Below are 26,312 nucleotides of genomic sequence, written 5' to 3' on the forward strand. Positions count from 1 at the left end.
ATATATCCTGTCACTAAAGAATTTCAGAACACGTGACCTGGTATGAACTAAACTAGGGTTGAAGAATAGTGGCTTTGAACATATCAAGATGATTTAGCCATATTGCTGGTCACCTGTTTGCGTCTGAATGGTATGATAATCAACCAACAGCCCGAAGGTTGCAGGTTTGATTCCTAACAGAAGCAACAGTGAAAATTCCTGAACCTCTTACGCTACCAACAGTTACTAAGTAGCTTAGAGGAAGAATAATTTCAAATGATGAGTGAGAATGCCATCTGGGAAGTCATCAGTTGAGTAGCCACTGAACTCCTCCTGACCACGTGACGTGGATTCCGTGATTGAAGGATGAATGGCATTATATATCGTCTAGGTGCGAGGGAATCACGCTACTAATCAGCCGCTCTTCTGGTCGAACGGTTATATTCACATCATTGGCTGGTCGCGTGTTCGGGAGTTTGGTGAGATGCGTACTGTAGATGACTCCCGACAAGGATGAAGCAACTGCCCCTCGGCTTCTCAACATAAATTCGATTCATTTACAGGACAAAATCTCATTTAGAGGACGAATAAGCTCCTCGGCCTCTCAACGTAGGTTGATTTCGCCGGCAAGATAGAGTATTTCAGACTCTGTCAATCACCTACTGAAAATGTACTCAGTCAGTCTGATGACCCTTGACATGATGGTGTTGTGCAACACACAGAGACAGCGTGCTCTACTTTGTTTCTCACCGATCAGATTTGGGCCAAGTGTTAGCCCCACATAAACAGATCACGTACAATTGGGTGCGTCGCGCTAATATGGTGACAATGCAGACATTGGTGACTGACTCTATTGATTTCTTGAGGTGGCACCTTTGAAGAAATGATCTGCAAGTGATTTGGACTAACGTGACTGACTCAACCGTGTTGGGTTACGGGGACATCGGGATGGCTGCAAGCGGTTAGAATTCTGAATAGAAGAATACTGCAAGAGATTCGATGATTCTCGAAAGAAGAATAACAATCTGCCTCAACCTGTCATGCAATGAGATTCCTGCCTTCTGGATCTGTATTGAAACACCTTTCCCTTTACTATTAAGCAAAACCAAGCGAGTGGAAACAACACAGTTTGTCTACTTTCCATCAGTCCGATTTGTATCAAATACGGGTGTCCATCTGGTCTGGAGCATGACAGGACATCCAGTGCACAGCAAGATCCAAACAGGCTTAGAAATGTTTTAAGGAAGTTTTGGGGACCATCATTACAGGGGAATATCACTCGTGATATAAATGTCACAGCCATGCACTACAGGTTTTCTCATTCTGAGTCGTAGGGCTTTGCGACGTTGTAGAATTTTAACGTTCCTCCTTCGAACAGTCTTCATCCTGTTTTAAGATCATTCTGGTTAGCCCACACCAAAGCGGTGAACTTGGTTTTGTTGGAGTTTAAATGGAGCGTATCAGAAGCACATGCTCACCGCCTCATCTATATTTGGACCGCGCAATCTGGTACGCTTGCGAGAACTTTGCACAGAAGCACCGTGGATGCGCATATATCATCGAGATCGAACAAACAAGCGTTTTGGCAAAAATTAGTTGACTTTTGTCTGTTGAAGCAGGGCGAAATATTGAGCTAAGGGAATTCCAGCAGCCCCGTGAGTAGTTTTTAAAATTAACTTTCAGTGCAGTTCCGGGCGTCCTCAGATTCTCTTACTTCTCCGTATTTACTGACAGTCAGTCTGTTGTGAAGCCGGACTTGAATGGTCTTGAACGATTGAGGAATGCTTGCTTATTGTCCGATTTACGCCTGTTCATCTTCCCCATGAGCTGAAACGTTTGAGAACCACTGGACCAGACACTATCCGGATTGGACAGGCTACACAACTAATATTCATGGCTTACTGTGCCTCATATCCAGGTGCGTTTTTCTGTTGACATGTGGCATTATCCGGTCTCCACGTTGCACTAGACTACAGAAACGGATTTATGTATGTCTGCTCAATCGCGACTTCTTGAGGGGTCTTTTTTGAGTTCATTGTTTAGGGCTTATTGTGATGGTCAGCGTCCACGTAGCGGGATGTCGTGCCTAGCCGAGTTTGGAACAAACTTGTGTGGATTGTGATTAGTCATGGATCTACTTGGTTCCTTGGTGTCGGGTGATTCGCAACGCAGGTTTTGCATTTTGGTCCATATTGGATGAGAAAAGTATTCATCCTGGAGCGTAAAGAGCGATCCTTTTATTCTGAGAGTTGAGGATGGTCTTCCTAAATTTATCAAAGCCCAGTCAGCTCCCGCGAAGAAGGGAGTCCTTAATTGGAGATTAGTTTCTCTCGGGTGCCTATTCGGATGAATTATTGTAGGTTAGTCAGCTAGGTGAGCCAAGCTGCAAGTGGCGTGATGGCGGGAAATAAATACCCAGTTGGGCTGGATCGAAGCCAAGATAAATCGTCAGTCAATAAACGCACCACAAATGTTAACAAGAGGGTCGCAGCACCGGCAGTCAATTGAAATATAGTCATCAGTCAAAAAAGGTGGCTGTACAGTTTCTTCTACCCTCCTTACTAAGGGAGAACACTACTCAATTCAAAAAGTTCTAAGTGCATAGGCCTGGGTGGTTGACAAAACTCGTTCAGCCACTCTTTTGAAGAACGAATAGCTGGTTGAGCGAGCTACAAGGGAAGCTTTCGGGCACACCACCTGTTAGTCACTTTGGATTATACAGTTAAGGGATATACTGTACCCCTGTACGTAGAATCTAGGTGATATCCCGAAAATCTTTTGAACAAGTGTCTACTTATATATCTTGAGTGCCGCGCATTACAGCCTAATTATTAACTAGGAAAATTAAAAATATGGGACACTATACTGAATGTGTGCTGCGCCAACCTATTAGGCGATGCGTTCAACGATCGTTCTCAGGTAAAAACCTGGCCAGTTTTCTCGCAAGCGTGATACAAAAATAGCGCAAAATCTTCCACAAACTGGTATCATCGCGACGTTCAGAAATTGTCCAAGGGGTATGATAGACTTGCTGACACGAGTATAAAGACACAACCATCCTGTAATGGAACAGTGACGTCAAGCGGCGTGCTGGGCGCCACCTGCTGACCTTCTCTTGTCTATCTTCCCTCAGTGATTTCACTGTGATTTAATTGGTAACTGTTTTTCTCTGGGAGAATTGTCAGGAAAGACAAACTTTTGGATGGTCGATTTCAGTCCCGCTTCATCGAACACGTACAACAGTAAAATAGAAAATTAGGCAAAGAAAACCATATAATTTTGTCCACCTTTTCGTGCAAAAGCAAGGGCATTATCCATCCAATGTTGGAATGGCATGACTGGTCGATCACGGCAGCCTCAAGGCTTCACGTTTTCACTTTTATGGTAAAAGGAGGGATCATCAACCGAACAAGTGTCCCTTCAGTTGTTTCGAGCACCCGTCAGCTAATAGCCATAACTGATTGTGTAGCAACCGAGAGAGTGCGTTGAATGCCTCGATCGATCCGGTCCAGTGGTCCATCGCTATCAAGTGACCTGCAATATCGCTTCGGCAGTCGATAAGTGCTCCTTAGTTCGCTCAGACAAGCACCGACACAACAGAAATCATATCATCTTTAAAGAAACAACTAAATTTGGATTGGCTTTCCAGCCACTGACTCTGTGAAGGACCTCTTGGTGATTTGCCGTCCTGTATACCTGCTTGCTTGCTCCATAAGTTCGATTACCCCGTTCCAAAAGAAGGAATACTCCCTCGACTGCTAGTCACTAGGCCCTACAGGCCCTCTGTCAGCCACAGTTGGCTATAATCGATAACATGTCAGATAGAACCTTGTCTTATCTGCTTTCCAATCGACTACTTGTCTGTGTCAGCTCGGATGTCCCAAGCACGGAATAGTTTTCTTAACTTTTTTTTTTGAAATTTTAATAAAGACAATAGCCTCACGTGAGTTCCAAATGTCGCGCCAAAAATTTCGTTCGGATGAAAGCGTGCTATTTTATCTTCATCTGTACAACCCTTCTAAGAGGTTGACCCAAGGAAGCAAACTTCTCCTTCCAAGTGAATTGGATGGTGAAATTGAAACATCAAGGAAGCTATTTTCTTGAGCTGACACTACTCACAAGATTGCTATAAACCAGACTAGCATGCCAATGAATGTATTTCTTAAACCGAGAATGTCACTTTCTTGTTAACATTTGTAACAATCCGAAAATGCATCACTTGAATTTTAAGGGTAGATCAATCGGATTTTTTATGCCAGCCGGAAAACCACAAACCGCGCCAAACTGCTAGCGGGGCGTGAACATCAAATATGGATCAAGGTGCAGAAAATATGACTGTTCATCAGTCATATTTGTCCTAATTCTAATTACTTGATTGGATTGGATAGTGAGGAGATTTTTCACTCCCAGTCAAGATTTCATTGCTGCTTCTACGCTGGAAATCTACTCATGTTCGAATGCTCCTGGGCTTTTCAAAGTAGATTTACTTCATTGTAAGATCAAATCTCGAATGCTGTTGTGGTGTGAATGTTAACTTGATAGCTGTTAAACGCCTATTGGGTTCTCTTATTTACTGTTGACAGCAGCTGCATTCCCATCTATTGATTATAGTCCGGGTTCAGGAAGAATTTTGGTGTCCTCGAAAAGACGCCTGTTTTCACCTGGGTTAGACCATCACCTGGGGTTACATCATACAGGGAAAGACCCTTCTGTCAAACCAACGTCACATTTGGCACCGCCCGCCAGATACACTGGTGTGCACTTGATGATGTAATGTATTGAAACTTCAAAAACCAGGGGCTTGCTAGTTTAAGTTTAAGTTCTAACCAAAGCCACGGTTGGTAAACTGCTTCTTGAAAGTGGGGCGTCAACGCTGTTATGGTTGATTGCATTTGTAATGTAGCTAATGGACTGGGACAGCCTGTTGTTAGTCGTGAGCTTGATGTTCCTTACAGTGCGTCTATTGGTCAGGATTCAGGCATGATTCTAACCTGTTATTTCAGAGAGCTGCTAGTGTTTGACTGTTTGAAAGATTGAGCGGCCGTTTTCCGTGTGGTTTTCAGCTTTTATAGTTGGCAGAGTCAAAGATAAGAATTAAGTCAACTGTTTGAACACCTCTTTTTTGGTTGCTTTATATAAATCGCTATCTACTGAGCATAAATTCGGAAGACTCATCCCACGTCTTCGAAGAATTAACTGAGAAGTCACACCACCGGGTGCCTGTGCTTCAAATTATGCGACTGTGGTATCTCGATCCTCTCGACTGAACCAAAGCTATGTAGCCAATTTTGCGGGAATTCGAATGCGCAGTAGCTGGCCACATCAGGGGTGGATAAAACGGCAAGTCGCAATATTCGGACAGTTTCACGGTAAATTTAGCTACGCGGTGCTCGGCTGGTTGCACAGAAAACTTCGGAAGCCAACTACTTCAGAGTAAAGGTGTAGTTTTAGTATTATACTAGTGTGGCTAGTCTCTCAAACTGGGGTGAACCTGTTTGGCAAGTGAATCGGTTATGAATAATTCCACTGACATTAAAAGTGGATTTCTTAAATGTATTTTACCTGATCAAAGTACAATCCAGGGGCTTCGTCGCCAGTGCTGCGCGAAACCAAAACTGTACTGATCTGCCAAGCTCTGATTATTCTTGGTGCTGTCCTGTATCCTCTGAACCTTACTTAAAAGTAACAGCACCCGGCCGGTAGGCTAATAAGCAAACAACACGGTTGTTTCACGGCGAAAGTATGTTGTAGTTTAAAGCAAAGCAAGTCCCAGGGTGCAAAATGTACTTATGACTGGTTCATACTGCTTGGAATAGTCCTTTATGCAGACTAATCCATGCAAGCAACGGAGACCGATCAGTACATCGTGCATCCCATCAAGAGACTTTTCGTTCCCCCCCCCTCACAATACATCCTGGAAAATAACGTACGGGGACACTTTCGTTGGACGCGCTCTTCTTCGACAGTCTGCCTCTGTGTCTTTAGTTTGGATATACGATGGCTCAGTGCAAACCTCATTTGGTAGAATCCATATTGCGGAGAATCGATCAGCTTCGCTCAGTCGGATGGCCAATTTGAAAACAGACGACAATGTGCCATGCCAAGTCTTGCTTTGATTATTTCAATAGTCAGATAGCTGAGTTAGACCCGTGCCAAGTATTTGCCCTGAACTTCTCAGAAGGTTGGTTGTTGTTTTGGGAGAAGTCTTTTCCCGTGTATATCGGTACTATTTAAATCGTGGTGGGATTTCCGCTTTCCGCCAGATAAAGTTGGTAAATTAAAGAAGTTCATTTCTCAGAGTCGGTCCACCATGCCTTAGGAGTTCTGCTTCACGCTTGTCTCCTCCGGTTGTCTTTTCATGTCTGCTTCTGGTGTCTTTTCAGTAACTGTTTCATTCAGAGCGAATATTTCCCTTTACAAGTCTGAACACTACGGTGAAAACATGGAGGTTGGGGGACGTAAGTATTTCGTAATGTCTCGTCATAACCAAGGCCAATATCCGGAAAGAACTTCTGGTGCTGTGTGCTGAAAATGTTGGTTTCAAGTTCCTTAGCTCGTCTGATCAACAGGTCGATGGTATTACGATATCCAGCTCACTCTACACAGATTTAACCATTTTTACCTAATGAACAAGAGGTGGCACCTCACGGGATTTATTTTGAAATCGACTTAATATTGACGCTACGTAGATGGCGAAAACCAGAAACACGGGAATGTCTGCCACCATATTCAGTGAACGCGTAGTGTTTATCCAATGACTCTCTGAACGTCTGACTGCACCTGCAGCTGATTGATCTGTTCAACGTAGTGTCCGGCCAACATGACACCTCCCCAGTTTCACATCCTGCAAAAGTAACGCTGCAGAAACGTTTCCTAGGGGACGTCGGATCTCTAGACTAGGTTGCGTTGCCATTGAAATGGAACCAGTCACGATGAACAAAACGGGTATCTTTCATATTTCACCAGGACACACGCCAATGTGGGAGTTAACTCCAGTAAATGTGACAGTGCATCCAAGGCGTTAATCCAAACAAAGCACGTTTTCAAGGGAAACAGCGCGATGAACATGGTAACATCGCCTAGCGGCGGCACTAAAGCGGACCTCTTGCGTGGCAAAACTATGCTACCTCAACCAGACTCAGAAGGTTACCACTACCCTCAACCATAGCAGACCTGGCTATTGGGACCATATCGCACTGCGTACACCAGTGAATACATAACTTCAAATCAGAGTAGCAGAACTGACAGGTGTTTTACCACTAGAATTCGAAAGCGTGTGCCTCTTGGGGTTCGAATGCACTTTTCTAAAAATGCCTGATCGACTTACAGACAGAAAACACGACAATCAAACAGACAACAGATACCTTCATTCTCAAATTAGTGTTGTGGATATTTTGCGTTGATTTTATACGTGTCCTTTACACGTTTGTAAAAGAATCCAAAAAGAAGAATATGAATTCTGTGCGCGTTGCAACGCAACAAGTATCGTGGAAATATCCATCCTATATCTCACTCCATAGACTCCACAAAGGCTTCCAACCTAGTAGTAATGTACACAGGTCTTGCTAACCATGATCGTTCACAGAAATTTGTGATGCCTATTTGAGGTCTACCTGATGAAATGTGGGCAAAGTGCAACCCTATGGATCCTCTTTAGACGGCTTTTAATAAATATCAAGCAAGAGAGGAGTGTGTCAGTGACGCCGTTTTTATTTGTATCTGGTGACCGCTGCGGAAGCATCTTCAGTGAATGATGACGTTGGCACACAGTGTAATTATCAGCCGGACAAACCTCCGTGCAAAATTACACGCTTGGCTGCAAGGAATTTGTTTCATCGAACTACGCTCCGAATTGACTGTATACCAAAAATAAATAACCATGGCACCTAGAGGCTACTACTTTACAACGCTGAGAAAATTTTATTCATGTGCAAACCTGCAGCGTGTGGACCTTCCGACTTTTTCACTCAAGGATGGGACAGAATGGGTTGACTCCTATACAGAATTCCGTTACCTTGGAGTACGCTGTCTAGTGACTTCACTGCTCACGTGACCTGAGATCCACTGGCTACTGGGAAGCACGAATGACGATTGTGGCAAAACCAAGGTTTGATGTTGGAGATCGGACTGCGTATCTATTGGACGACAGTTATATCTGTTCTATAGTACGGTAACGAAAAGATGACCAAATGGAAATGACCTGACAGTTGAGCGGCTTCCAAGTGCAATGCATGGGGGAAATACATGACATCAGAGCTGTGTGAAGCGATAGACGCTGTGGTGATAAAGTTGCTCTTGGTTGCCTGAATGTGTCTGTTGAATCAAAGAAAACAAAAATGAATACTCGAAAAAAAAAACAGTCCCGGTGAACAGAAAGGAAGAATCTGGGCACTCTGGTAGAAAGTCCATACCAGGTTGGGTCTCATGAAATAAAACACTGGTACCCTTGAACTGATTGGCTTCAGTGAACACACAGCGACCCATTCGTGAAGCGTTCACGGGTTAAGCCATCAAAGTGTTAAACTCGCGATGGTGCTGGAGGCGACTTTCTGTGGCCATTGTCATGTAGATCGAAAACGGCCGAATCATGCTTTGTCACAGTCGAAATGGATGCTACCCGAGTTTTGGTTACTAGTAACGCGTGCCACAAGCATAGTCAAAACGGACACCATTGGGCTGAACTGCTAATTGTTCCGAAACGATCAATCTGGAGGCCCTAGATTACAGCTGATGAACGCTGTACTTGAAGTTTCCTACAGTTCAGTAAAACCCCAACGTGTCTGATCAAGGCAGCAACAGTCTCTGTCTTTCATCTTGCTCCCCCCTCCCCCTCAGAAAAAACTAAAAACGTAGCATGTGCTTACGGAGAACCAAAATTCTACAAGGCCGACGTCCCTTTTCGACGAACTACAGACTTCATTGCTTGTAGCACTCACAAATTAGCGGGATATCCTAACAATAAACCGAAAATGCTATGAGGGTTCTAGTCCGGCGCATAAGTGATTCGGAAAAAAAATCCCTACTTTTACATAGCAAGTGGCTTTCATGTTGCTTTCATGTTCTCCACCAGTCACCGAGTGCTAGTGCTTCATCCACAAAGTTCCTGCCACTAGGCGCAAAAACCTGACATTCTCCGAGGCCCTAATAAACGGTCTGAAAATACGAGTATGGATTATGTATTTTGCGTCTAAAAACTCAAGCTGCTCACTGTTTCACTCAGGATAGTGTTGCAGGCTTGACCACACGGGTTGCACAAAACTGTCCGCCTGAAGATGGGTGAAAGGAGTAGAAACTATCATCATCAATCGACAGCATGACATCAGTATTTAACACCGATGCTTCACTGCCGTACAACCATGACTTATTTGAAAGCCTTATTGGGAAGAAAAGAGTAAAGATGGACGGGGTGGGACTTGGTGCTAGCTTAACATAATCATTCCGAGGTGCCTACACCTCCAGACATTCACTCAGGCAATCTGGACAGAAACTGACAACAAGAACGCCACTGACATCGGTTGAGTAGAGACTACCAACAATCTACACAAAAAAGGTTATCGGAAACGGTTTGTTGCACGATACGCTTTTGAGCCTCGATCACTTACCATACAGCACCAATACATCTGGAAACATCCAGAAGATACTGCATCACAATTAAATTCAGGGTCCATTTGCTTTTTTCGAATGTCTGAAAGTAGGTTTGGACCTTCATTCAGGCACGGCTGGTTTTGTGCGTGATAACTACGATCGGGAACCCTTATCAGGTGTGAATTAAAAACGGTGACCGAAAATACTGTGCACTCTACTCTACTCTTCTTGAACTCATACTTCCGAAAAGTCCGACGTCAAAGGTGATGATATGTTAATGTGCATTTCGTGACGTTGCATTCAAACATGCATACATATGCACGAGTGCACACCGAGTTTTTCTCGGGTGCAACTTCAGACGAAAAACACCAGAATGCATGATTGTTTAGCATAGTTTCGCCTTGTTCTGTGGTGACGCGTCTCGGGAGTTAATTTACTTTCTGAATGTAGGTTCTCGGGATGGATTCTCCCTGAGACATACCGTCTTTGAAATTGTATCTGGAGTTGTAATCCACAATGTAGTTTTTCTGGAGGCAGTGTCACGAGGAACTATGATCACAGTGCGTCTCTGTTGCGGGATCTGTTTTGTCGAGCTATGTAAGTCATACGAACATCAGGAATGAGGCCACTTACAAGATGGCAATATCTATTCAGCTCATACACCATGGATAACAGATACCATTTCCATATACTTATTATCCGTTTTCACTTTGAGCTCTCGATTGACAGAGGTAGGCTGTACAGGGCGGACTGATTGTTTTCGGTAAACTATCGCCTACTTTGAAGTAAGAGAATCGGGATGACTGAACAAAGAGATCATGATCGTTAATATTTGTACACGCCTAAGAAATGTTTGAAGCCAGTATCTTCTGTGCCTTTGTTTCACTCGATTTCTTGTAAACTAGGTCGTGTACAGAAGACACCTCAGTAGAGCGCCCCAGGGGAACGGCCTAGCCCTTCCTAGTTAGGAGGGGGTGACTTTTATGGAGTGAAACGCATCATTGATCGTGCCAGCGAGTGATGTAGGTAAAAGTACAATCATACCCTGAGGTTCCCGCACTAATATTGCTTTCCCTGGTCATGACACCTGCAACAGGACAAGTGTCCGCTTTTATAGACATCACCGTATCGACCGAGGAAAACTTCTTCAAAATGTTAGAAAGCCAACTGCGGTTGGACCAGAGACTCGCATTTTGATCCGAATATGTGTACGAGTCTGCTCTGGGACTTCTATCCATAGAATGACAGTGCCAGCATTGACATCATCCACAGCTGTGTTGATTCTGCACACTTATATTAAAGGTTAGACATGTGATGACAGTGTGGTAGCCTCAACAAGTTATGTTCTAGCTCAGGGGTTTGTACCTGGAGTCACAGTTGTGTGATTTTATTTGTTCTCTGGGTGGCCACTGTCATGGAAACCAGCCGTCAAATTCGCCCACATTATCTGGTCTTTGAAGCGTATTTCAGTGGTTGACTTCCCCTCGGGAGAAGCCAGAAGAGCTTGCTTTCGGTTGTTCCTTTGAAGCAACCTGTCTAGAGCGGACCTAATAAAACACACACTTCTCAGTTGTCGTTTCGTCCTGCAAGTGAAGTCAATCTATGCTGGGAAGCCGAGAAGCGCCGTCCAGTATTTATCCTCACTGGGAATCATCAGCCCATAAATCCTCAGGGAAATTCAAACCCGCTACCTTTCGGCTAGTGGTTTGAACACTTGACCGCTTGGTCCTGAACAGCCGATCAACAGTGCGACGAATTCGTACTTAGACAGGACATGGCGCCACTCATCCTTCAGTCAAAGGGGTTACACCACATGTTCAGGTACTAACTGGCTGTTCGAGTAACGACTTTCCGGATGGAGGTTCCACACGTCGTGTGGATCGCACTCCCTCCCATACTGTTTACACTTTGTTGACATCTACAGGATAGCACTCCTAATCTACCTTTTCACCTACTCTTCCCGGTGTAAGAAAATACAGCATAGACGTAATACGTTACTCATAAGTTTGCTGAAAACTCTTTGACAACGCATGATCGGACTCATCAGATAGGCTCAGTCCCCGAGTTTCCGTCAACCTTATGGTCTACTTGAAACCAAATTGCACGAAGCAAGCGAAATTCACTCACTCGCATGTCAGTTTGATTTCGACGGGAGATTCACTTGGAACCCACGCGAATCTCTTGTGATTGGTGCAGCACATTCAAGTGATTTGGAACTTTATTTAGTCTATTTTTACAGCGATGCATATAGCATGTGAGCCTAATTACAGACTTCTGATATGATTTGTCCAACATGCCAATACTGGTGTCATCTTATTTGCTAGCTCTTGCGTTTCACCCATTGTGGGAACACTGGTGAATATGGAAATATCGGTGTAATGCGACTGTGAGTTATTCATGTGTGAATCAAAGACGCCGTGAAATCGATCGGTGTGGTTTTCTGAATGACCGGTGGAAGTCAGAGACGTACTAATCACACTTGCGCAGATAATTCCTCAAAAGGATAAGTGAGTTGAATTTCATGGAGACTATAGTCGAAAACGTTTCATCTTTGCCATTTTAAAACCAAAACCAGAAAATGAATCAGAAATCCATGGATGGCTGTAGTTAGGAGTAACTAACACGTGATCTTTTGCGTTACACACAGGATGATTACTATGATAGCCCTTAGATGTTTGTGGTACTTCATCTCTGATCCCGCCCCTTTCAGTTTTGAGAAAATACTCCCAAGTATCAATATGTTACGGGATTTTTACAGTTAGGTTTGCAATGGCAGAACATGCTGATATTCGTGACCAGTATAATATTCTAACTAGTCATACGGTAGACGTGCCAACGGAGAAGAAACGGCACAATAATTTGTTGATTTCACTACTCATATAGGAATTGTGAGGTAACCTTCGCAATTCACGTTTCCCGGAAAAAATCCGATCCCGTCACGTGGGTTACCAAAATTTTCTGTCTGGATTCACAAGCAGGATAAACAGTTGTGAATTATCCCGATATAACCATTGTCTGTATCTGGGGTTTTGTATGTGATCGCTAGCACCAAACAATTGCGTTTGCACCATCGCTATCAGAGGTTTTGGACGGGAGAGTTACTTGAAAAGCAAACCAAGTAAAACTCAAGGTTTCCATTGATTCTACTAGGATTTCCGAATGCACAGAAAGATGGGTCGCAAACAACTGTCGCAGTAGGCAGTGCTATCCTAGTCCGGAACATAGTGTGTGAGGGACTAATCGAGGGGTTCTTGGTTCTTCGTTTTCTCAAGTCCAGGTTTTTGCCAGCTTAAGTTATCCTAGCTTGTGCGTTGGCTTTGTGTCACAGCTATGGGCAAGATGGCTCAGTAGTTAGAGCGCGAATTTACTGATCGGAAGGTCTGTGGTTCGAACTCGACTTCTGCATCTCGAGTTCTGTCTAGACTTGAGCAACCTGGCAGTATCCCAGTCCCGGTGCTTCCTTTGGGTGGCATAGCAGCTGGACACCGAAAGGACGTTTCAGGTGAACGACTGCTATTATTATTATTATTATTATTATTATTACAGCTGCGTACAGAATGGAAAACTGGTTGAATCGGTCTTCTCTCAGCACAAAGTGAGCCACCCACTTCACATCAAATTGTGTTTTTGTCTTCTTCAATGTAATATGCTCCTTGTGTGGCTGGAAAGAAAGATTCGATGGGGTTTCTAGAATTAAACCTACTCGATGGAAGACAAGCATAGAAAAACTGGCCTCGGGCCATCCAGTGGTTTGCACTAACCTTAGGAATAGTATATTCTATCGAGTAATACTAAATCGATGCATCAAAAGTAGTCCCAACTCTACCTCGAGTAATTTTTGCAGTACACATTAAGAGAGACCTTACAGATTCTCGATACAACACCAGCTTTGTTTTCACCCTTTCGTCAGGTTATTGATTAGTATAGGTTAGAAAGGCTTCCTGTCTTTTGTGTTCAAAGGAATAATAAAGTAATGTGAGGCTTGGTGGTTAAAGTAACAAACCTTTCCGCCATCGATCCAGTTGCAATAAAGCCACATTAAGACGGAGCGAAGCACACAGATAGCCACAGATAACCATCGCGATAAATTAAAGTTTAGTATCACATTGGCCAGTACAGGCTGTTTCAATCCAATACCAACGCAGTCTTTCAGTGACCGAACAAGGAAACCGCGGATCAGCGAAATACACTCATTTGCAAACACGGGTTAGTCGTCAATCGATCTCAGACCATCACTTATGTCCTCTGGTTATCCTTCAGCCACTGGGATGCTGTTCGGACAACTAGTTCAAACGGATCCCCTCTCTGAAAGAACTTCATGGCTGTGGAAGAAAGAGGTGGTTATCATTCCTAGAATGGAACGTACTCACACGGAGAATGTATGAAGTGAATAAATTCTCTTTCGGGTTGTAGACAATCTCGAATGTGCCGGCAGAAAATTACTATTTTTTTACTGTTATAGTTAACTCAGTGGGAATTTGTAAGCGTAATGAACTTTACTGTCTTCAGAATTCGATTTTGGTCTGCTACTGCCAGGAGAGTGTTCGCGTGCGCACTTACAGATGGAAAAAAAACATCAGACTGATGGTGCGTGTTACAGCTTGTCTAGAGTCGAGATAAAGCGGAAACAACGACAATTATAGGTCCTGATGATGTCTGATGTGGGTCATCGGCGAGGAAATTGTCCCTGATTAGGATCATTTTTTGACTTCGTCGAGTTTTCAGCACCTGTGGCAAACTTTGTTACTGGAGACTCAGAAATGAATCAACTTTCAAAGTCAACAACTATTGGACAAAAACTATGAGATGAACTATGAGAACGAAGTTGGTGTATTCTCCTTGCAAATGGAGTATACAAGATGAACGGTAATCAGAAGAGGACTTATCATTTCGCATCTGTCAGAAAGGTTGGGAATCCGTGAAGAACGATAAGAAACGGTATTGAAATGAGAGTCAGAAAAGCAGATTTACCTCTCAGAATGGATAATAATAGGCCTGGGCCTGTTAGGTTCATTCTATCACTCAGTTTCATGGCTCTATTTTAGCTCGCAACAGTTTGACTGATCACCAGTAAACCAGTTAGTTGGTAGCTGTTCAGAAAGCTACAGCCAACCACCACAGTTTGAAAGGGATCTACAAGTCTTATTTCGATAATCTTTTCGTTTGATACAGATTCACCTTGCACCGATGCTTCTCCCGACATTTCCAGGTGGTTATCTAAGGACTCACTCGAATTTGGCAGAACTACCAGCTCCTATGCTTAAGGACATGTCTTACTGTTTACCAAAAATATCTGTATTTACTTCAAGAAATCAGCCAAAAGAAAGTGGTGATGTTTTTTATGGAGCTTGCTTTGAGATGAAACTTAGCTAATATTTCTATAGTTGGAATTGATTATTCAAAAAGGAATAAGAACTCACCAACTCTCTTTGCATGAAAGATAGTCGGCTGGTGGATTGTGAAGAAGCAACTGGTTCATTGTGTGATCTTACTTTCTAGCACGCTCCATCAGCACAGCTTATCTATGACCCCGTAATAAAAGACAGAATTCCTTCAGCGAACGTTTAGATCATCAGAGATACTATGTCTCATTTCGTCTGCTCAAAACCTGTTTGGACTAGACAGTACCTTAACTTTTCAAGCCACTGACCGCACAGCACAAAGTGCCTCGTTTGAGGCTTCAGCTCATAGGGAAAGACTGATACATACTCCAGGTGGACTCGATGATTAAGTTACGCAAGTGCGTGCTAAGGCCAAAAAATCTAGCCTTACTGTTTCAAAGAGCGACCAAAGAGAGTGATGGCGGTTGAGGAGGAGAAGTAGATGTCATTGAAACTTCCCTACCGCGGTGACCATGCCTCTAGTTATTCCAGTTGTTCCTCTAGTTAAAAGTATTCACCTGCGCCAAACATGCACTGTAGCATAACTCAACAACAAGGGCTATGTAATTGTTGCTAACGGTACCACAAACGTCAATTTTACCGCGCAATCATTACGTTCACCTGCAGCTGCGAAGGAGCATACATTGGTAGAAACTAACCAGGCGTTAGAGGTGTTAGCAAAAGCGTGTCTGACCAAACAACTTCGCACACTGTCGGCTGGAAATACCCTAACCGAGAAGAAAATCTCGTCATTGATCACCAGACACACGACACACTCCGTTATTTGCACGGAGCAAACAATTGTACAGATGTAATATCCTTGAAGCAATGTGGAAGAGTCGATTGAAAGCAGTATCGTGCACTCACAGAGCATTGAACGTTACTCTGGAACAGCCCTGCTTTTGTTGACTGGTCACGTTACTTTCTGGATTCATATTCACGGTGCAACTAGCTCTGTAGTTTGTTTCATTTCATTCCGTTTCAGGGCAAACGAGACTGTTGTTTTTGCCGCTAGTATCTTTTTCATTAAAGTGCCAACCTGCATAAAATTTCGACAGCACCTGACGACAGACAACCAGTTTTGAGTAGGCGAGTTCGGAAACCTCGGCTGAGTTAGAGCAGAAATCGTGAGATGTTGCAAAACAAAATGAGAAGTAAGCAATCAGGAAGTAATCGGGAGTAATACAGACTCAGGTAGCCGAATAACAGTTGAATAACAATTTAGCAACCCATCCTAATCAAATACTGGAGATTTACTGACATACTGGGCTGGTTAGTTATGGGCTTAAAGTGTGTGGAGCTACGTTTAGCCTATGAAAACTTCAAGTACAGACAGATGGGTTTGACTGACTTTCTGCCCTGAAGACCTCGATGTCTATGTAAGGCGGAACAGGCAGTCATGTGTACAGAAACTTCCTTTGTAAGTAACGTTTCCAAAAGACGCATGTTCTCTGTGCAAATCCCAACCACTTTCTAATTTCACCTTTGAGTCAATTTTTTATTTGCATTACAAAATATATATGTATCGCCATATTTCGAATACCGTAGCGACTGAAGTATGAGGCGGCATGGTGCAGTACATTCAGTCGCCTAGGTACATCAAAACCGAGAGGTTCAGCTGGGTTCCAGGTGAGTCTCTCGAAAAACCAAATTAGTTTGCAAATGAATGTATATTCGCTAATTTCGTGCAATTTAGGTTCAAGTAGAACACAAGGTTGACGGAAACTCGGGGACTGTGCCTACCTAATGAGCATCAAGAAGGGCGAAATCGGTCGTGGGTCATCGAGGGGTTTTCAGCAACCTTATGAGTAGTGCAATACAAAATTTTTTATTTGGTTTAGGGGGCATAGGTCACTCAAGTTTCTAAACGACTTCATACAAAGATGGGAATAAGTGTCCAGTCTATATCCGTTCGCTAAAATATTCGAATCGAAATTTGTGCAAGAACTCGTCTTCGCAAAAATGTGTGCCAAAGACTCACTCGATAATTTCTTGTTTTGCGACACCCATAGCCCGAGGAATGTGACAAATAGCAGGAAGGTAATTAATAGGCAAACGAGTAGAAGTGCGAACCAGAACTTCGCGGACCTTCCACACAATACAGGATATAGACGCGTTGTTGCCCACACACGCGGAGTTCGACCGTTACCCTTATCCATCGTGTCATCCAACAGGTTACGTTCCTGGTTCGTACCGGAACCTATATCGCTGAACGGGATGTAATCATCACTCACACAGTTGCCATCATTCGAGCTGGTCATTGGCGCTTTCTTCGGGCTGTCTACAGTGCTCCACTCAGCCATATTTTGTTGAGCGTGACAACATTGGTCGGTTTACGGCCCAGGCTATTCACTGATGGCTTTCAATTGGTGAATGTAGGAGAGACAAAATAGACGAATTAGAGATGTGTCAGGGAGTTCCTTCGGAGAAATTTATCAGCCCTGCCATGTGCTGATCTGGTTGGTCATTTTTCAGCAATATAAGTTAGTGTTATCCAATCCAAACAGAGCGCATAGCACGAACAGTTGAATAGTAGAGAGAAGGTTCGGTTCGACTGATTCCGCAATGACCTCACGCGTTACACGTAACAAACCGAATGCACACCGCGGAGTTACCGGTTTAATTAATCTACCACCAGGTGGGATATTGTGTTATGGCCGTCGGGTGGCGTCAAATCAACACACCATTTTGTTCGTCTGTCCTCCAACGGTTTTGTTCCACCGTCCCACATTCATGCACGTTCTCTGGTGCGCTCAGGGTTCCACATGTGCATGCATATTCTCTGTCCTGGATTTTTCTTATTACTTAATCCAGTCAGTTGATTGGTTTCGCGTGCATCCAGTCAGGTTACGCGCTGCAGACGTTCGTATTTTTAGTCAGGACAATATGGGTTGCTCCGGACAGCCAATCAGTTGCGAAAGGACGTCCGGACGAGATCAATAGGTTGGTAGGCGGATAGATAACCAACAGTCAGTTGGCATGGGTTGGGGCCTATGCAACTCATCCAAATTGTGTTCACCAATCGTGTTTGGATGAGTGAGTGTTTTAACGCTCATCTGAACTGGTGATAAAGATGCAATGGTGGGATGTTCAAATCAATGTACAAAGTTTCTCGAAAGCAATTCACTTCAGTCAAGTAATAAACGAGCGGCTAATAGCCTTGGCAAACTGTAGCCAAACACTGCGGTTGTCGATATGCTCATAGGACGTGGGAGCTATACGTCCCACGCACTTAGCGTCTCTCGCGAGTTAGTTTAATAAGAGTCTCGAGATGACTCGCGGAGGGACTTAAACCTATTAACAGAAATATGGGTATTAATTAAACAGAAGTTGCGGCATTCCATAGTGTCGAAGCTCATCACGTTCCCACGTCACCTTATCGTTGAGTTGTCTTTAGTCTATGTAAAGACAATTTACACTTTCTGTCGGCGCACCTTAGAAATTTTGCCTGAATATTTCATATTAGGGTGGTAGGGAGAGTGTCCTTTGTGGGCTATAACGGTTCCCGCAACGAACGCCTCCCATCCGACAGAAAACTCTTTAGACAGGTTGTTGTGTTTCGGATCCAGGAACCTTTCCAATAAGTCGGTCGGTAAAAGGGGTAGAAATGCAGAAAGCCCTCACAGTCCATATCTCCAGCTCTCGCCACTGTTTCAAAGCGTTAGCTGAAAGAATCTCAGGAAGAACCTGAAAAACGCGTCACCTCGGTTGTTCCACTTTCATTCTTCTACTGGGGGAAGATCACATGACTGCAGAGACATCAAAGTTACTATTGCAATAGCCCAATAATAGAACTTTATCGAAGCACTGGAAGCACATGATCATTTTGATTAGCCGTGGGGGCAAAACATTTACTTACAATGATTAATATGGAGCTGACTATTCTAACTCTCAGTTCAGATTTTCGAACCACTTCCACAAGGTTTTTAAAAAGCCTGTGCTTTCAAATGCTCATCAGGTATGTCAGCTACCGAAGTGAAAACACCTGGGCGTCACTTGCTCAGTCTGTTTCCTAAGGTCGGCTATCTGTCCAACGCAACTCTGTTAGGAAGACCTTTTTCAAGAACGCTTGACTGGTTTTCTTAAGGTCAAACAAGACGTCACTGTTCGGGTGAGGTTTTCGATGGATTAGGGTCCTCACATCACCTACAGCCTTCCCCTTCTTCAGGAGTTTCTCTAAAGAGAGCGCGATTCTTTGTAATGTACTACTTATAAGCTTGCTGAAAATCCGTCGACAGCCCACGACCGGTTTCGCCCTTTTTGGGGCTCGTCAGGTAGGCGCAGTCCCCGGGTTTCCGTCAACGTTATGTTCTACTTGAAACCAAATTGCACGAAATTAGCGAATATACACTCATTTGCGAACTAATTTGGTCTTTCGAGAGACTCACCTGAAACCCAGCTGTATCTCTCGTTTGTGATGTTCTGTGATGCCTGAGAACAGCACAAACGAGAGATTCAGCTGGGTTCCAGGTGAGTCTCTAGAAAAACCGAATTAGCTTACAAATGAGTGTATATTCGCTAAGAGCGCAATTCTGTTTCACAAAGTGTGTAGTTCTGCACGGCTCTTTAGAATGAAGTTGGGAACTTGTTAGGTGAGTTTGTAACTGCTCAACAACTATCAGAGCCGCATTTATTACAGAGACTTCAGGTACAACACACTCTAGTATGGCATGAACTTACAGTGAGCAGCCTATGCCTGACGCGGATAAAACGCGTACCTATCAAATGTGCAAGTTTCCTGCTAGTCGCATTACGTCTTAATCCCTGAATTTGCTGTTAACAAAGTAGGCAATTTTGTGTTTTAGGCAAGTATTCTAATCACGCATCGGTGTTGAACATTGATGTCACGCTGTCCATGAGGATGAGAGTCATCGGGAAGTTTGTTTGAGCATCCACATATGTCTCTGTCCATTTCCTGCCTATGTGGATCCTGAATGCTTTGGGTGATTATTGGATCCCGCATAAACCAAGAGTTCGAGCGGAACGTGGTGCTGGACGCGAGCGGATCCATCCACCTATCAAGAGCAATGAGGGCAACTGTCGCGCCATGAAAGGATCTGGTCGTATCTCCAAAACCTAATCAAACTGCCTAAAGTTAAAATGACTGACAGTGATATTTTTCAGCCTGGATGCGCTTGTTCGAGCCGCTGAAAGTGGACAATCGACGGAGACTACAACATTCAGTAGACTGAGGATGCTGAAGATTACCTAAAGGTTTTGTTTTCCTCGGTTGGTCAGAAGACATTTTGCACCGAGAATTCAAATAAAAGTATGACGGGCGTAATATTTTACAAAAAATCCATGAGTGGGAGCGAGATTTTACAAAAGTAAAAATAACTAACTTATCTCAAAAAATGGCCTTCGAAACGGGTCAGTTTGCTGGCCAACATATTCAAAGAACGTGCGAGTTTATTCTGAGTACAAGATTGTTCGTTGATCCCCGTAATCGGTACTGGTCGGAAGAAGAGCACAGCCCGTACTCAATTTTGTGGCATCCGGTGAGGCGCCATTGTTGTTGGCGGTTTTCACCACTGGATCTGGGCATCTTAAATCCGCAGCTCACACAGTCTCATTCGATTAGAACATAAGGTTGACGGAAACCCGGGGACTGCGCCTACCTGATGAGCCCCAAAAAGGGTGAAACCGGTCGTGGGCAGCAACCTTATGAGTAGTACATTACAAAGATACTCATTCATTGTACTTTGTCCTCTTTGTCGAAGGGCTAGTCAAGCCGTCAGCCAACATACTGCGTCCGACACGAACACACGCCTGTTTGTGCATAAAAGCTGGTGCTACATTTTGCCATTTTGCCTCCTCCTGCAAACTGATGGCGGAATTGGGAATGAAACTCAGACACAGGAGAACAATCCTACAGGCTGAATTCATATAATTTCGAAGTCTTCTTGTCAGCATTTCATTTGGGACTCATTTTCGAGTTACATTCATATTGCAAACAATCGGGGATGCATATTAGAACGACTCCTTTGGTAATGGATATAGTTAGCCTTCTGTTTGTTTTTTCTGGGGAGCACAACTATTGAGTAATACTGAAGGCAGATGACAGATCAGGATTTCAGAAGATGGAAAATAACGGAAGATGAGAGAATAGAAACAACAGCGGTTTGCTGTTCAATCCGGGTAGGTATCGTTGGCAATGATATACACGAACGCATCTGTTCCCCTGGTTCTATGTACTCTTAGAGTGTGTGATCATTTCAAGGCGTATAAACCCAATTGTTCAATCCCTCCTACCGTTCCCTGGTCAAGTGAGCTGTAGCCGTACTAAAGCCTATCGGAAAGGGAATAACAGCCCACAGGCTGGTGAAGAAATTTTCGTTTTACAAATGAAACTACTCACAAGGCTGCTGAAAACATTTCGACAGCCCACGACCGGTTTTGCCCTTCTTGGGGCTCATCGGGTAGGCGCAGTCCCTGAGTTTCCGCTAACCTCATGTTCTACTTGAACCCAAACTCGTGAAAACCAAATTGATTTACAAATGAGTGTATTTCTGGAAAACTTTCATTTCGTTGCTTAAGCCGATGATTTGAAGACGGATAGTCAGCAGATGCTTTCTCTTGTTGGATAACCACGTTCATGTAAGCCGGACAACTGGCCATTACCGATCATTAGACTGGACAAGCGCGATTTGCTTTACCATTCAAGGTTCATGAAACAATTAGGTTGCAATTAAAAACCACCTGGGTTCAAATTAGGGATAAAGTTTTCAGTGCTCCCAGTTTTGAATAGCGGCCGAAATGAAGCTTCATGCAATCTTTGTTCTACCTGTTGTCCTTGAAACCTTCTCACTGTGAAAACTGTCTGTCTCTGTCGAGGTCAGGCCTGTTTGAGAATAGAGGGCCAACTGAATGGTGACCGTCATTCAATGCAATTAGCTCGGCTAGTGACATGTGAACGAAGTTATCCCGTTCTAGTGAGCAGATAGCAATAAGATAAATATGGAAGTGGATGCACAACTTGCATCAGTGACGTCACTGCCAACCAGAGCAATCGATACGTATGCACGCGTCTAATTGACAGTTTCACACGAGGGGATGAGCAACGTCAATGATGCCCTGTTCCGTAGAACAACTTTTCTCCTAAGCCTTTCCGATCCGTGTGCACTTGCCAGATGGTTTAGTACTGACCAGACCGCTGGTCACTTTATAAGATATTTTTGTCACAAATCCATGGATAGTACACTTGATTGGGAATAGATATATCCCAGAGATACCAAGAGAAAACATTTGTAGTTCGTAATCTGAAGTTTTACCGCCTATAGGCCTTCATAAAAAATTTGATTGGCATGTTTTGTGGTCGTCATTAATTAACTTCATATAATAACGTTGGACAATGAATTTTGGATTGGCTTCATAGTCCACATTTTTTGAAGTGGGGCTGCTAGAAGGCCTCCAGATGGGTGGCACAGCTTCCCCTCTCCCTTAGCTTTCTATTTTTGTCTTCCTTGAAAACGACTGCACCCGACAACCCCGTTACAGTCTAACTGTAAGCAACTTTGTGCTCAATGATGCTTTAGAGCACTTTGGCTGGTGCCCACTATTGGATTGATGAATCACTGCCATGGTGGCAGTCAAGAGCTAGTGTTCTAAAGCGACGATGATGTCATTGGTGAGGATTTCGATGACGATGATTATACACGTGACGGTGGAAAAAGAATGGTGCTTATTTCATCAGGAGTGGTTCTACTCAGACTGCGGTTAGCCGCACATTCTCTGTTTGTAGAAAAGACAACAATGGACTACAAAAAGTCATGTGTTGAGATCGTTATTCTTGTCTAACCCACTTGTATGTCTTTATTTAATGCACGGAGTTAGATTACTAGATCGCAACATCTCACCTTACGTCAGAGAGTTGGACGTTGGTTTCAGTTTGTCCGAAGAACTCGTTTAAAAGGTCCATAATTTTCAGGTAGATCATAGACGCTTCTCATAGGTTATAAAATTTCAATCAACACTTCGCTTTCGACCGTGAAAAAGCGAGTAAAATTTTGTACAAAATCGTATCATTCAAATTAAACCACTAATAAGGAGCACTCGTTGCATCAGCTTCTAAATTTCACGGGGGGGCACAGAAGGCCTTGTGAACAGTCCTCAGCTGGGGCTTGCATTATAGTGCGAGACTCACAGTGCTTATGTCAACGGATGCACACCATCCCACTTCGTGAGCCTTGACGATTTCCATATCTTTCTTGATATCCAATGGGTTGACTCGATGACAGTCCGGATTAATCGAAGGACAGCATTGGATCGGTGAACTAGCAGGTTTCTAAAGAAGATGATAGGTAAACTGGCGGCCAGTCATCTGTTCGTGGTGGTGTGACAGAAAGCGCTTGCCATGCAAACACCTTGTATCAAATTTGATCTTGAAATAATCACTCGAAATGTATCATCTGTCACAACGTCTACAAATTGTACCCCAATATTCTTGAGTGCACCACCGAGAATTTACTATGATAATCACAGAACCACTTGGGCGAAACCGATCACTTGAACGTGGAATACAGAGACCGGCCTCCAAACGATCGCCCGCATATTGATTGCAGTGGAAAATGGAAGATCACTATGTATTGATCAAGTAATGGTGGTTCATTTCCGAACAGGTTTGGCAAGACTACATTTGGTGAACAATTTTGGGTCTCACTACCAAAATAGACCATATACTACTTAAAAATCAGCAGAAGAAATCATCTCCTGAAGATCGTGAAAGGCAGTCATGCTGCTGTTACGCGTGGCTCACTAGTTGGCTCTCATCACGTGAAACCAGACAACTGGGATGAGGTGCAGATGTCTTTTTTCCGAGTGTGGTGCACAAAACACTTGGGCCAAAATCAAGATCTGATGGAACAATCACTCCGATCGATCAGCACTATCTCAGTTCGACCGAATAATACCTAATTGTCGGCCATGAATTTTCTTCCATGAACCTTTTTGTCGTCTTAGACAGAACAGAACAAGAAAGTATGTACTGCCAGATGACGATGCAGAACGAACCACTTAGCTACTAGACCAACTTGTTGCTGCCCAGCTTTATTCGCGACAGCAGCGAGTGTGCACGACCACACCGGGTTTCAGTTGTATTTTTTTCTCCATAAAAATTTGGTCTCAGCTGAGTTTGTGGCGGATGACGCTTGACAAAGTAGTGAAGATTAATAAGGTATTAACAAAATATAGAACGAACCACTTAGCTACTAGACCAACTTGTTGCTGCCCAGCTTTATTCGCGACAGCAGCGAGTGTGCACGACCACACCGGGTTTCAGTTGTATTTTTTTCTCCATAAAAATTTGGTCTCAGCTGAGTTTGTGGCGGATGACGCTTGACAAAGTAGTGAAGATTAATAAGGTATTGGCGAACAAAATATTTGCTCGTTCGTATGATTGCGGAAATATCGGTCCTATGAAACAAATTAAGAACTTGTTCTCCTGGAATCCAATGGACATACAGTGCGCACAAATAGGTACTGGAAGATATTGCCCGCTGTGTACATCTCACTACCCTCTCAGTTTATGGGCTGTGTGTAGATAATAGTTGTTAGCCATTCGTCCAGTCGGTGATCGTTTCTCATTGAGGAATTTGCTTTCCTCAATCCGCCGAGGACTGGAACTTTCTAAGGTCGCAGTCATTGACTTGTGTTTGCTTGCCATTTTGGGTTCTCTACGCAGTTACGACACTTTTGTGCGTGGCACATGGCGTCGAGTGTTCATTCTCACCATTGACTTTCTCACCTGACCCAGTATGACGGACAGTTTGTGCCTGATGTGCGAGTCTTGACTGCGCTAGCACTTATCGTGCCTTGAAGAGCATTCAGTGTTTTCCTCTCCTCGGTTGTTGGTCTTTAGATGTGTGTTTCCATTCCAAACATTCTTACATACGTCGGGATTCATCTTGTCTAACAGGAACTGTTGATGGCATGGCTTCGAATGAGCGCCTCTCTCTTTTTATCTGATATTCTACTGTAACCTTTCCACATATAGTGCCTAAACTTTTTTTTATGTTTTTGACCATGCTCTTCAAAATTAGCTATATTCTGCATGTAGCTGTGGGCTAGCTCACCACAGGATATACTGAAATAACAAGGGCTTCAGTTTGCACTTTTACCCACTTGAGAAATGTGTCTGTGGAGGACATCAAGGTCAACGGAAATATATTTATTCTAGTGGATAGCATATACGAAAAGGAGCCGGCATTTCGACACAAATGGCATGTAGTATCCAGTTCTAGTTTGGCAGTTTTATTGGCAAAAATAAGTAAATAATATTTCGAACTCTTGCAAATTTGAAGAAATTTCCAATAAGATGGATGAATCAGTCGGATGAAAGGAATCCTTTTCTTGAAACCCTTACATTCACTTTCCCTGTCAGACCTTGCAGCTTTGTTTGTCTAGTCAGCAGTGCGCAAAACAGTTTGGCACACCTTTTGGCGCCCGGAGCTCATATCGGGATTCACAGACTAAACGGTTTGCAGGATGAACTTACGGGCACGATATCAGCCAGTAGAACAGCGCATGCGGGCTAACGAAAGGATGTCACACAATCTTCTCTGTCGGTGTTGACTTTGATAGCATCACAGTACCATTCAAGGAATACAGCATGCATGGGCGTGGGTACGGAATAAAACATTGGATTAATGTATACACCACGCAGTGCGCTCTAAAACAGGCGAGTGATAGAGGAAATGCTGGAGATGATGGAGGGAATCGATTTCCGCCCTTTTGACAAGTAAAATAGTGGTAATAATAATGAAGAACCGTTCCACTCACTATCCATCGAACAAATGGCCATTTCCAAAGGAAGATTTAAAGCTCAGGAAGCTGTTAGAGCGTTGATTCCATTACAGTGGATGAACCAGTCAACCAACAGCACGTGACCGATGTTGACCAACCAAGACTGACTGGTGATTGGGTGCAGGCAAGTTGCTACACTTGGGCGAGCAGCACGGTTGCTTAGTTTGGAGTTTATCGGTTAATCAATATGGACCAGACTGCTCACTTGTGAGATCTGAGATGTTGTAAGTTAAAACTATGTGACAAATGGATATGATGACTTCAGCGTTGACTGATTTTCAAGAGCATTTGCAATCTGCTCACTACGGAAGCGTGGAGTGAACCGAATAATTTGGTAACAAGGAAAGTCAAATGGTTTAGGTTAACATAAGCTCACCGAAGGCGGATAGCTTCTGATTCAAATGAGTGGTTTTACTGGGAGGGGGTACTGTGCTGCAAATTTCCTGCTATCAACATTCCAAATCTTGACCACAAACCTCCTGATTTACGTGCAGTGACTGTGTGGAGCACACAATCTGTGCATTCGAACTGGTCCCTTAATCATGACCAGTTTCGTTTGTGCTGACT

At 43.7% G+C, this 26,312-nt stretch overlaps 1 protein-coding gene across 1 annotated transcript in view; it reads right to left on the bottom strand.

The window, feature by feature from the left end:
• Positions 1 to 17,248, bottom strand: part of T265_04879 (hypothetical protein) — a gene marked incomplete at both ends in the record, with an annotated part of 74,656 nt that extends 57,408 nt beyond the window's left edge. The window contains one exon of the mRNA XM_009169733.1: positions 17,095 to 17,248. Within this exon, the coding sequence (XP_009167997.1) occupies positions 17,095 to 17,248 (154 nt within the window). The remainder of the gene's footprint in view (positions 1 to 17,094) is intronic.
• Between the last annotated feature and the right edge of the window lie 9,064 nt (positions 17,249 to 26,312).

The sequence above is a fragment of the Opisthorchis viverrini genome (genome assembly GCF_000715545.1).
Source record: "Opisthorchis viverrini unplaced genomic scaffold opera_v5_84, whole genome shotgun sequence".
Taxonomy (NCBI): domain Eukaryota; kingdom Metazoa; phylum Platyhelminthes; class Trematoda; order Opisthorchiida; family Opisthorchiidae; genus Opisthorchis; species Opisthorchis viverrini.